Source organism: Chlamydotis macqueenii, chromosome 2 (genome assembly GCF_036417535.1).
Source record: "Chlamydotis macqueenii isolate bChlMac1 chromosome 2, bChlMac1.mat, whole genome shotgun sequence".
NCBI classification, from domain to species: domain Eukaryota; kingdom Metazoa; phylum Chordata; class Aves; order Otidiformes; family Otididae; genus Chlamydotis; species Chlamydotis macqueenii.
In genome coordinates this window covers 21841421-21852994 of record NC_141557.1, presented here as the reverse complement: position 1 = coordinate 21852994, position 11574 = coordinate 21841421, and the positions used below count along the sequence as shown (strand labels likewise).

The 11574-nt window shown below is 46.7% G+C and overlaps 1 protein-coding gene across 1 annotated transcript; it reads right to left on the bottom strand.

Annotated features, from left to right (window-relative positions):
* Positions 1-79: 79 nt before the first annotated feature.
* On the bottom strand, positions 80-7885 carry C1QL3 (complement C1q like 3). Its single transcript, XM_086741553.1, has 2 exons — positions 7215-7885; positions 80-2869 (listed from the first exon to the last, which is right to left on the bottom strand). The coding sequence occupies exons 1-2, from the start codon at positions 7800-7802 to the stop codon at positions 2690-2692; spliced, it is 768 nt and encodes a 255-aa protein (XP_086597679.1). The 5' UTR covers positions 7803-7885; the 3' UTR covers positions 80-2689.
* Between the last annotated feature and the right edge of the window lie 3689 nt (positions 7886-11574).

Sequence of the window (11574 nt, the reverse complement as noted above, 5' to 3'; positions counted from 1 at the left end):
TTTGGAATCCCACAGCAACCATGTGAAACTTCATGCAGATCAGCTTCTTTTTGTAAGGACGCAACACCAACAGTCAAAATATATTACATAATACAGTTTTAATGAGTTGCAATAGTTATAACAAAGGTTGTGATATAAGTCTTTACAAATCAGTTTATCAAGATATGATGAAAAAGGAAGAAATGTTTGCCTTATATGTGTTTTTCACATAAAGTGTGTTCTTTGCTCTTGTCTAACTTTAACCAGGGCAAGTGATTTATCGGAAAAAAAAAAAAGGTATCCAGTAGCTGTGGTAGCCTGATTTCAAAAGCTTCTTCAAATTTGACCACATACATCTTGTAGTATTGAGCTTTTCCAGTAAACACCTTAGTAAATATGCATTGCTGGTTGGACACGATCTCTAGCTTGGTACCTTACTGTTTGACACTGCGTAGAAAATCTCTAGCTACACTGCTGTTGTGAGTGCGCTAACCAATAAAAGCAACAGTGGCACAAACAGACATGGAGTCAGTTACACATCTGTTATTAAAATACAGTACCTCATAGAAAAAAAAAACAGGAGTAATCACTACGATGTACAGATATAAGTTGGCACTTTGTCATAAAGTAAAAGCGTTAGCCATTCTGGTGAGATAATACACAAGCACCTGGCAGCACAATGTCCCGTTATAAATCCTAGATGAGTTAGACTGGCGATCCTCTCAGTCAGCCTAGACTAACTTGGCATTTATTTTAAAGTGGACAACTCAAAACAGAAACAGAAGGAGTAACACATTCTATTTAAGAATAGCTTCACTCATTCAAACGAGATTTTTTTTAGAGATACTTGTAAAATCTTCATCAGACTTCTACTGAGCACCCAGCACTGAAGAGCTTTTTTGTCACACCGGCAGACACTTTCAACACTTTAGTGCAGATAAATCTGAGTTTGTACCCTTCGTACATTAGGCAAGGTTGCTTGTGGCAAATGACATGAAAAAGAAATGCTAGGGGTGGGCTTTATTACTCTTTAACAATTTATAGAAACGTAACCTTGATTATGTTAAAAATAAGTAACATAACCATCTGTGCTAAGGAGCTAGGTAATTATCTTGCTAAAATTCAGGTTTAGAATGCAATCTGCAAGTTTTAACCTGACAGAAATAGGCAACCACACCTCTCAAAAAGAAAACAAATAACAGATCGATTTTCTGAATACAAATATTCTGTGAACATCACTGGTATGACTAGTTTTAAAGCATTTTTATAACTATGTAACTCATAGTACCTGTGTTTAGTTTAATTCTCCAAGCCATTAATCCTTTATATGGATTAAACTTATTTGAGACTTTATATATATATCTCTTTATATATATATGAATGAGAAAAATAGGTTTTAATACACACTTTTTTGCACGTAAATATCTGCTTCTTTCTTTGCATATGTGTTATCATTTTTGGTAATATGCTTATCTGTGTCCATTTCGTAGGCACGCCTTACTACAAACCGGTAACTAGCTATCATGAAAAAGGTCTGTGCGACGTTTTCTCACGTGTCAGATCTCCCACTCTTCCTTGGTGGGAATAATCCCACTCACTGCAGTGAGACAAGACACCTAAAACAGATAAGGTTTTGACCCATTATATTCCTATGACATTCTAGCTGAACATCTGCAGTATGTTGAGTCAGAACTATTTTATTAGAAATAAATAGTACCCAAGTACAGACTAAGTGCTAAAAGACTAATGAAGACTAATTGCTGCAACGAAAACACTCTACCTTAGTCTGAGGATGTGGAGCCAGGCTTGCTAAATATTTACACAACTAACCATTGAGAATGGGCCTGTAGTATTGTCTATGTATCTATTTACACGTTTACACATCAAAAGCCAAATCCTTTTTCCACTAACGTCAATGGAAGTTTTGCCATTGACTTTAGTGGAATTAGGGATTTGATCCAACAGAATAGTTTGTCAACTGTTACATTTTCCAGAAAAAAAAAAAAGTGTTTCTTCTATCTCGTTTCTTTTAGAACACAGCTAAAGGGAAAATAAAATTTAAACAACTCCACTGGATTGATTTTATGTTAAAAGTCTAATGTAAACCTACAAAGCAGGAACATCGAGTTAAGGCTTGAAGCTGATTAGTTTCTAGTTTTAAGTGGAAGGATAAGAAAAGTACAAGGCAAACAATTCCATTGGAGAGAGAAAGTATATTTTGATTACCTCTTCCTTTTATTGTAAAATAATTCCTCACCACACTATGAGTGGACTCCAAGCATCATTGTTAGCAAGTAAGTCACAAGAACCAAAGCTGAAGTATGGATAAAGCAGCAAGATCATAACACATCAAAGTATCATATACACTGAAGAAATAACTCAGCGTCCTTAGGTGGTGGGTTTTTTTCCTATAAAAATTTGATCTATGCAGGACTTCATTCACATGGACACTAACAATGAGGAAGTATTTGCTTTGGCGGTAGTGGCTCGCACATCTGTTTAACTCGTTTTGTAATTTTTTTAACAGAAAGTTTCTCTGTGTTGTACAGATGTGAATCAGGTAGCATTCGACTTGTTTTCCCCGCTACTGAGGTGTTTGGTGGTCGCTCTCTGCTGGGGTGCTTGTGTCATTGACTTTAGCCACGCAAATCCATTGCTTGGTGAGCAAGCTTCATTTTTGGACTGGTTTGGTGGGTCTCTTTACTCATTATCAGTCAGCATAAATAATAAATCCAGAAAACGTGCTGTATTTGTTGTTGTTTCCTCCATGTGCTTTTCCTCCATCTAATTTAATGTAAACTTCGTCTCCTGGCTCCAAATGAAGAACCACACTGTTGCTGGCATAGTCGTAGTTCTGATCAGCATCCTGAGCAATCGCACTAGCTCGAACCTACATAAAATACATAATGAGTGGTTAACAAAACGCAGAGAATTCTTCCTGCATGTGGAAATTAAAGCATATCTTCAGTGTTTTACTCAGCATGCATAAGTTGCCACTTTAAATATCTGGCAACATACATTGTAGGTTTTTTTCCTATGGTTATTGCTTATTTTCTCCTACAATACAACATTTGAAACTAAAGAAATAACCTGCTCCTTTCTCAGTCATCTGATTAACACACAACTCTTTGCACTCCTGTAAATGTTGGAGCCTTTTCAAATATATGCATAATAATAGCTGGAGTTGGGAGAACTGAATCTGGTCGTGTGCCAGCTTTACAGTGGTGTAACTTTTATGTCAGTGGACCATTTGATTGACGTTGGCGAGGATCCGCAGTGAGGCCCTATTGATACCAGGCTGGATTTTTTTTCCAGAGGTGATCTATTGTCATACTGCTAATAGGATTGTGCTGCAAAAAGAATACAAAAAGGTATGCACCCACCCACACGCCAGTGCACGCAAGCAGGTAAGCATCCTAGTCAGGGTCTGGAAAAACTGTTATTGCCACATTTCAGTAAGCAAACATTTAATTTCTATGTGTTTTAAGAGATGCACATTTGAACAATCACAGGCGAGTTGCTAATTGCTTTCAGAGGTTTTGGAATTTACAAGTAATTGAGGACTTTTCATTTGCAACTTTCACTTAAACATATCTTTTTTCCCCATTTCTCCTTTGCTATTCCACTACCAATTAAATCTAACATTACTAGCAAACTGGAAGTAATCTGTAATTTCAAGACGTGTGCTGGTTTCCAGCAATGAATAGTCTGCGGCATTCTAAGTCTCCAAATCATTTATATATAATTTGATCCTGTTTGGTGAAATATTTAAACTCAGTTGTATGTGATTTATTTCAGTGTAACACATCATCTGCTTGTTGCTTGTCTTTGTTCTAGCATAGTTACAGAGCAGTAAGTGATTTAGTGGTACTGCAAACCTGAACTAAGTAATAATGCATTACTTGGCCTACTATATATGGGGTTTTATCTGTTCTGAATTGAAAAAAATAGGCTATAAGTCACAATTTTCCATGGATTCCTTTCAAAGTTGAAATGATGAATTTCCAAATTAAATTTTCATATTATATGATTTCACATTAATATTGAAATGTTAAAAAGGAGGGAGTTCTTTTACCATGCAGGATCTTAGGGCATTATGCAGCTTAAAAATCACAGTAGGTGGAAATTCTTTATACAGCCTGTAAGAAGAGTGAGAAAAGCTTAAAAGGTTTGCAGTGGTGTGACAGTCTGCAAATTTACACGACGATGATAAACCCCAGCTATTTCAGGACTTCTTGATCCTGAATTGCCTGATATTGTTTACAGAAGCGATCTATTTTGCTAGTGTTTAAGCAATAATTATTTTAAGCACTGGGTATTTCCTCTGGATTAATGCCTGGCAGGGTGGAGTTAAAGGCTCTGGGCCATTAACCCTGGAAATACCCTCCAAAGAAAATAACGGGCTGAAACTGGTTTTGGTTGTGTAAATGGAAAAGGACAAATGGGAAGGAGTGAAAAGGCTATAGATGAGGTAGAAGAACTTTCATAGAGAACTAGCATCTTGCATACTGGCAAACAAAATGGTTTAAATTACTTTTTAAATTTCCATTTACATCATAATGAAATGCTATGTCATGGATTGGTCTAAAATGTTGTGTTTCTGTGGATAGTAAAAGAGAATTCAAAGTGTATTAATGACTATCCTAAGGGAGTCAGCACATGGACACTGACTACATCAGCAATGGGTATTTCATTTTTAAGATTCTACATAGTACATGCTGCCTGAAGGAAAAAATATTCTGAGTATTGAAAGTCTGGAAATCAAAGTGTAGATCCTACTGCCCTAAATATAGCGACAAATGTCCTGTAAACTCCAGTGTGCTATTCTTCAAGGTTTTACCTCGGTTGGTCAGCCAGAGCAATTTTTTTTTTTTAAAGCCTGGGAGAACAGCCTCAAATAAATTCTCAGTGTACTGCTGCAAGAGGGTAAATGTATCTCAAAATGAAACCATTAACGGGCTGTGCATTTCAGAAGTTGCATGACTGCTCACATCATCTCTCATGAAGTTACGCTCTCAGGTCGCACACTCATACTAGCTAAGCGGTGTGATCTCAGCACCTCCCCTCTTCAAGCTTTATAACCATTAAAGAAGGCGATTTGTTAACCGTGGAGACCTTGAGGTTCCTCCTGCACATTGCTTAGGAATGGGTTTTTTTTTCCCTAAGTCATACACTTTTCAACGGTTCGAGTTTTCATTGTTAGAAAATACTGAATTTATAATGTTTTCTTTGCTAGACTCTATTTAAAGACCCACTTCCAAAATTTCTGAGCTTTCTTACAAATAATACACAAAGTTAACTGCTGTCACATCACATCAGCATTTAATGTTTCAAGTATAAATCATAATCAAAAGGAGAAACTGCTGCTTTAAAACTGTGCGTCAATTTTAAATAGTTTGTATGCAGATATTTACTTAAATACTTATCTTGGCACAGATATATACAAATATCCACATAGAACCCCTGCCCTTTTTTTTTTTTCCCTTTGAATCACCACGAGTTTCATTTGTCTCACGGCTGGTACTGGAAGTAGTTATATTTGGGAACAGCTAGACTTCAGGCTCAATCTAATATTTGTAATTGGTTACTTAAAAAAAAAGTACTGGTATGTATTTATTTTATCAGGGTTTGGGAAAATAAACCCTTTAAACCGTTATAAATAAGGGCCAAAAATATATCAATGTTTAATTGCAAGGAAAATGGTGTTCTCGCGGCGTATGGTATCCAATACTGCCTTTGTATGAAGAAATCAAAGTGAATATATTACAACGTACTTTATTAGTCCTGGTCTATCCGCGGCGATGGTATTTATGGGGGACATTTTCTACTTTAATTAATTGTTGCCGGTGTGTTCATTATTCCGTTTCCACAGTGCTTCTGAGCAGCCGTAACCGAAGGGTGCAGCGGCCCATCCGGGCAGCGAGGGCCGCGCCGCGGCTCTCGGCTTCGCGGGGGTGGGGTGGGGGGCGTGCGGGAACCCCGCGAACGAACGAGCCCCCCCGCGACCCGCGAGGCACGGCGGGGACACGCAGCCCGATTTTCAGCCCTCTGAACACCGCGCAGAGCGGATCACCCACCCCGACTCCTGCCGCCGGACGGGGAAAAGCCCCGGGAGAGCGGCCGTGGGCTCCCCGAGCCCGGGAAAACCGGCAGCCCGGCCCGGCAGCCCCTGCGTGCCCGCACAGCTGGGGCGGGGAACGACCTGTTGAGCGGGAGCAGACACGGGAGAGCCCGGGCACCCCGGGCAGGCGGGACGGCGGACACCCTGCGGCACCGCTAACCGCTGTCACAGTGAGAGCCTGCGCCCGTTCGCTGCGCGCGGAAGAAGCGCAAAACCGCGAGGCGCGGCTCCCCGCAGGCAGTGTTACAGGCACGGCCTCCGCCAGCGGGCTGGCAGCGTCTATCCTAACTAAAACGGGTGACTTTCCATCCAAATGTGCTGCCTTTCCATCGCCAGAGCTTTGAACGCTCCCACCCTCCCGCGGGGCTGCCGGCAGACCCCGGGCCGTGCCCGCGGTTGCCGGTCGCCCATCGCCCCCCCACGCAGGACCCCTCGGCCGGCGCCTGCCCCGGCGACAGCCCGCCAAGCGCTGCGGCCGCCGAGCTCACGCAGTCACCAGCTTCCCATGGCAGAGGGAAGCCTCGCTCCCCGCCGGGGGCCAAGCGCCTCAAAATCGGCGTCCTGCTGCGTGGGAGCCCCCGTCCCGTGCCCTGGCTGCCTTCCTCCCACACATTTCACCCTTTCCCTACGCAGGACCACCCTCTCCTGAGCTCACCCGCCGCCCCCGGTTCCTCTTGCGTCCCGGGGAGGTTCTCTCCTCCCTGAGGGGGGCACACCCGGCCCCAGCCCAGTCTCCCCCGTCCCGCCTGTGCGACCGCTCCCCCGGCTCCCGTCCCGCCCGAGCAGCGCTCCGCGGCCGCGGGCCGGCCCACACCGGTCGGGACGGCAGCCAGCCGCGGCCAGGTGCCGCTCCACCCGCCGGCCGGCCCGGACACCCCCTTCCCGCCCGCCTCCCGCCCTTCCCGCGAACGCGCCGCCCGCTCCCCTCAGGGACCCCGGCCCCGCCCGGGCGCTCTCTCCCCTCACGGCACTCGCTCCCTTCAGGGACCCCGGCTGCCCCCGGGCGCCCGCTCCCCTCACGGTACCCGGGTCCCCTCAGGGACCCCGGCTGCCCCCGTGCCCCCGCTGCCCTCCCGTCCCCGGCTCCCCCCGCCGCCTTCGGCGCGGCGCCCACCTGGTTGTTCTTGCAGAGGTCGGCCCACATACTGGTGCCGTCGCCGCCCCGCATGAGCACATGGTAGGTGAAGAAGTAGATGCCGGGGATGGAGCAGGTGAACTTGCCGGTGGTGGGGTCGTAGTGGTTGCCCAGGTTGGTGACTACGTCGTCGAACTTGAGCACCTCGTAGCCCTCGTGCTGCCGCTTGAGGCCGGCGTAGAAGGCGATCTTGGGGACGGTGCTGTAGGTGGCGGCGCTGATGGCCCCCGCCGCGTTCAGCCCCGGCGCCCCGGGGGGGCCCGGCAGGCCCTGCCGCCCCGGCTCGCCCTTCTCACCCGGCGGCCCCACCGGGCCGGGCGGCCCCGGTTCCCCCGGGGGACCGCGGGGCCCCGCTTTGCCCGGCCGGCCGGCCTCCCCCTTGGGCCCCTGGATGAAGGTGGGCAGGGACTGCATGAGGCCGCGGTCGGGCGTGGCCGCCGTGCTGGGCGCCTTGGTGCCGCCGTAGGGGTCGCAGACCATGCGGCAGGTGCCCAGCATCTCGTAGTGCGCCGAGGTGCCGGCCGAGCTGACCAGCACCGGGATGAGGATGACCAGCAGCAGCACCATCACCACCCCCAGCGCGCCGGCCGCGATCAGCCGCCGCCTGCTGCCCACCAGCCGGCTCAGCGCAGGGCGATCCTCTTGCCTGCTTTTGGACAAAATCTTGATGGTTGGTCGGGGACCTCCTCAGAGCCGAAAAACCGCCGAGCCCGTGCGAGCTCGGCTCCCTCGGGGCTTCGCCCCCCTCCCGCTGCCGGTGGCGGCGGGGGCTCCCGCGGGTCGCGGCGCTCGGTGGCGGCCGCTGCAGCCGCCGGCCGGGCGGGAGGCAGGGAGGGAGGGCGAGCTGCCGCCGCGCCCCGGCCACCCGCACTTTTATGCTCCCGCTGGCGATCGACTTTTTTTTTTTGCAGGCTGTGCCAGTCCGAGTCAACTTTCCCTGGAACTTGCCTTTCCTCTCGCGATCGCCCCGCTCGCCTCCTTGCTCTCTCTCTCTCTCTTTTTTTTTTTTTTTCGCAGAGACGACAGTCCTCAGCGGAGACCCACTGCCCGCCGCCCAGAGCCCGCACCGCCGAGCCGAGCCGAGCCGAGCCGAGCCGGAGCCGGAGGGAGAGAGGGATCCTGCCCGGGTGCCACCTGCCAGGAGAGGAGGAGGCTGGCGAGCGCGCTGGATCAATTTATAGGCACCCAAAAGCGCAGGGGAAAGGGGAGCTGCTTTGGCATCTCATTCCAGCATCTGCTCTGCTCTTCCCACTCACAGAGAGTTTGGCATTACTCTGGCAGTGTGGGAAATATATATATTTTTTTTTCCCCTCTCTCCCTCCCCCACCCCTCCCGCAAACGGATGAACAGTGAAATCGTGAGCCTCACTCACTAGCTGCATCTTGCGATGACAGCTCTTTCTGGAGCAGACCAAAAGGTAGAGATGTGCTCAGCAGCCCCTGGGTACCCTTCAGGTCAGCGATCGAGAATTAAAGGTCAATCCACCTCCTGCTTAACGCTTCCCTGCGGCTACTCTGCCATATTAGTGTTTTCTGGGAAATACTGCTTTAAATGTAGGGATGCTTTACAGTTACCGATTGTCCAAGTGGAAGTTATTTGAAAATATACCTCCCACCTCGCACAGTAATAGAGATTAGCATCTCTTACAATTTCGAATCTCCCTCTTCCCCCCTCCCCGATTACAACTATAAAGGCAGAGAAGGGAACAGTTCTTTCTGTGAATTAAAATTGACATACTCATCACCGGCTGCAGTGTTTCCCAGTTTAAAGCCAGCCAGCGCTTTGCTAGCAAACTGATACCGAAGAAAAGAGTTCCCTTTTGTTTAGAAGCCAAAAGAAAGCGCCAGGCATATGCAGATCAAAGGATGCCTAGACCTGAGAAAAAAAGTCTCCCTGGCTTAACTCAGGGGCAGCAAAGCGTTCCATTAAGTCTTGGGTTTTTCCTTTTTGTTTTTCTTTTTAGTATGTGTGTGTGTGAAAGGTTTCTCCTCCTCCAAGGGCTGGTGGGCACCTCTGTGGCAGAGTGGAAAGGTGAATGTGCAATATTAGTGGCATTTCTCCCGAGAAAATATTAAGGAACTTGTCCTGCTCGCAAATATACAAGGTACACAAAGAGCTGTTTAAATAAACAAACAGAATTGATTCCTAAATCATACTTCTGTATTCAGGAACAATGGACGTCTATCAAACGCGGGTGACATTTGCCTGTCAATACAGGGATGATGGCTGGAGAGAGTGTGACTTATTACAGCAAGGCAAGAATCCGAAATGAGCAACAGCGGCAAATAGGACAACAACCAAATAATAGGATCTCCAGTGATGATCAGAGGGCTGTGATCTTGTCTTGTGTTTTATTAGCACGAATCCCCTCTCCCCTCACCCGTTCTCTTTTCTTTCTTTTCTGTTCTGCAACACAATAAGGTCAAACAAGCAGGCAGTGGGAAACAAAGATTCATTGATTCTTCTTTTTAAGCAGAAATGTCAAGCAGCTCCTTTTGCTCTTTCCTGAGAGACTCAAAGGCAGCGAGTGTGTCCACACTGCTTCGGGATGGGCCAGCCCAGCTCCTTATCTCCCCAGAAAACTCCCGATAAAGCTTCCATTTCTCGCACATGTAAATATCCCTCCCTGCCCTTTTTTTCCCCCCTTTTCTTTCTTTTTTCTTCCCTCTAATGCTCTGTCTCTAAAAAATTCTTTATCTGGCACTGACACAAGCTAGCCAGTTCCCTCAGGTAAAGGCTTCCTCTGAAGACCCAGGAAGGGATTTGAACACGCTTGGAGGATTATGTTTGTATCTCATCGCTCTCTTCACCCCATAGGAAAGGTCTTTCAGCACTGCTCTTTTGTCTGGGCAGGAAAAAAAGAACAGTTGTGCCAAGAGCGATGGGTCCATCTCAGCCTGTAGCTGAGTCCTTGAGGTGTTGCATTTTAGTCATCCCTAACCCAGGCAGATTTTGTGACATTGGGATGTGAGTAAACCTCCATTGTGACGGCTGCGTTACACAATGGCAAAGCAGCAAATCACTTACCTTCAAATAGACACAAACCTACCGTGGTCTGTCAAGCCGTAGTGATGCTGGGTGGCTTACTGGCATCAAGCACACCCTCAGTTCCTTACTCCAGCTATGATAAGCCTGATTCTTAAAGTGAGGTCCTACCATACCAGCCACGTTTACCTTCTTAATAGACAGTATTATCCTCATGCATATTGCCAAGAATGCTTATTCATTCTAGACTCTTGCAGACTTTCTCCCAAAGAAGACAGCCACAAAAACCACGGCCTGAGTAGGCAAAATAGAAAGAACGGGGCAAGTACTGGTTCTGGGTTGTCAATGGAGCTGGTATGTTAGATAAGAACATAACCTGGGACCTTGAATGCCAGATCAGTGCTTTAGTTCCCAGATTATCCTTAATTCCCAAGGGAAAAATATATTTTCCAAGGAAACTAAGAATGGGAAACCAAAGGCTTCAGAAGTTATGCAGCAGAGATTTCAGTAGTCTGGAGCAAAGTTAAAGGAACTGTAGAAACCACTCTTTACCGTGGGATCTTTGTTTTGCTGAGGTGGTCTGTCAAAGCATTGACTTGCTGTAATTAAGGCTTGGGTAGCATTTATGTTATAATATAATCTCTGCTCCGTGCTAAAGGCTAACAGTTGAGATTGACAGTCCATTCATAATATAACCATTGTATGTGAGCTGCTGCCAGTCGTAAGATGTTAATTTTTTTTTTTGGTGTATTTTCGAAGCCCTCTTGCAGGCTTACTCCAGCCATCCAGCCTGTTTGCTTCCCTCCTCATCCTCTGGCCCTTTAAGTATCCAGATCTGCAGTTGGTGTTTGAGCTGTATCCCCTGCAGCTTCTGCCGTTTGAAACAGCCTTCTCACAGCTTTTCCATACTGACTAATTAGTTAATGTTCATACAGAGCCTTAAAGCGGTACAGCAAAACACGCATGTCTGTTTTACCTGTATTCCGTTGCCTCAACACTAAGATAGGGAAAAAACTGGAGAAAACCGTGTAAGAATGTGTCCAGTGGCACACAGGGGATCTGCAGTCGCCAGGCACAAAATGGCTCCTTACACCTGCAGTGCTAGATTCAAAGGGTTAGCCCAGGAAAAAACACTCTGTGAGGAAGGGCAACCCTTTACCAGCTACAGTGAGCAGGAGTAACGTGGGAAAAGGCATATGCTGAATAAAGGAGCGTTTGAACGCTGTGCCAAGTTCCGTACTGCTTCTGCTCACTCCTATCTGCATCTGTTTTGCTCTTGCTTATATTTTAATTCTTTAAAAATTTATTTTAGAGAAGCATTTTGAATTTCAGTCAACTCAAAAATTAAGGCTGT

Excerpts from the sequence above, each read along its gene's own strand:
- C1QL3 (XM_086741553.1), bottom strand. The coding sequence starts at position 7,802 with ATGGTGCTGCTGCTGGTCATCCTCATCCCGGTGCTGGTCAGCTCGGCC. Across the intron at positions 2,870-7,214 it reads ACCTCTGCAAGAACAACCAG|GTTCGAGCTAGTGCGATTGC; the intron begins GTGGGCGCCGCG and ends TATTTTATGTAG.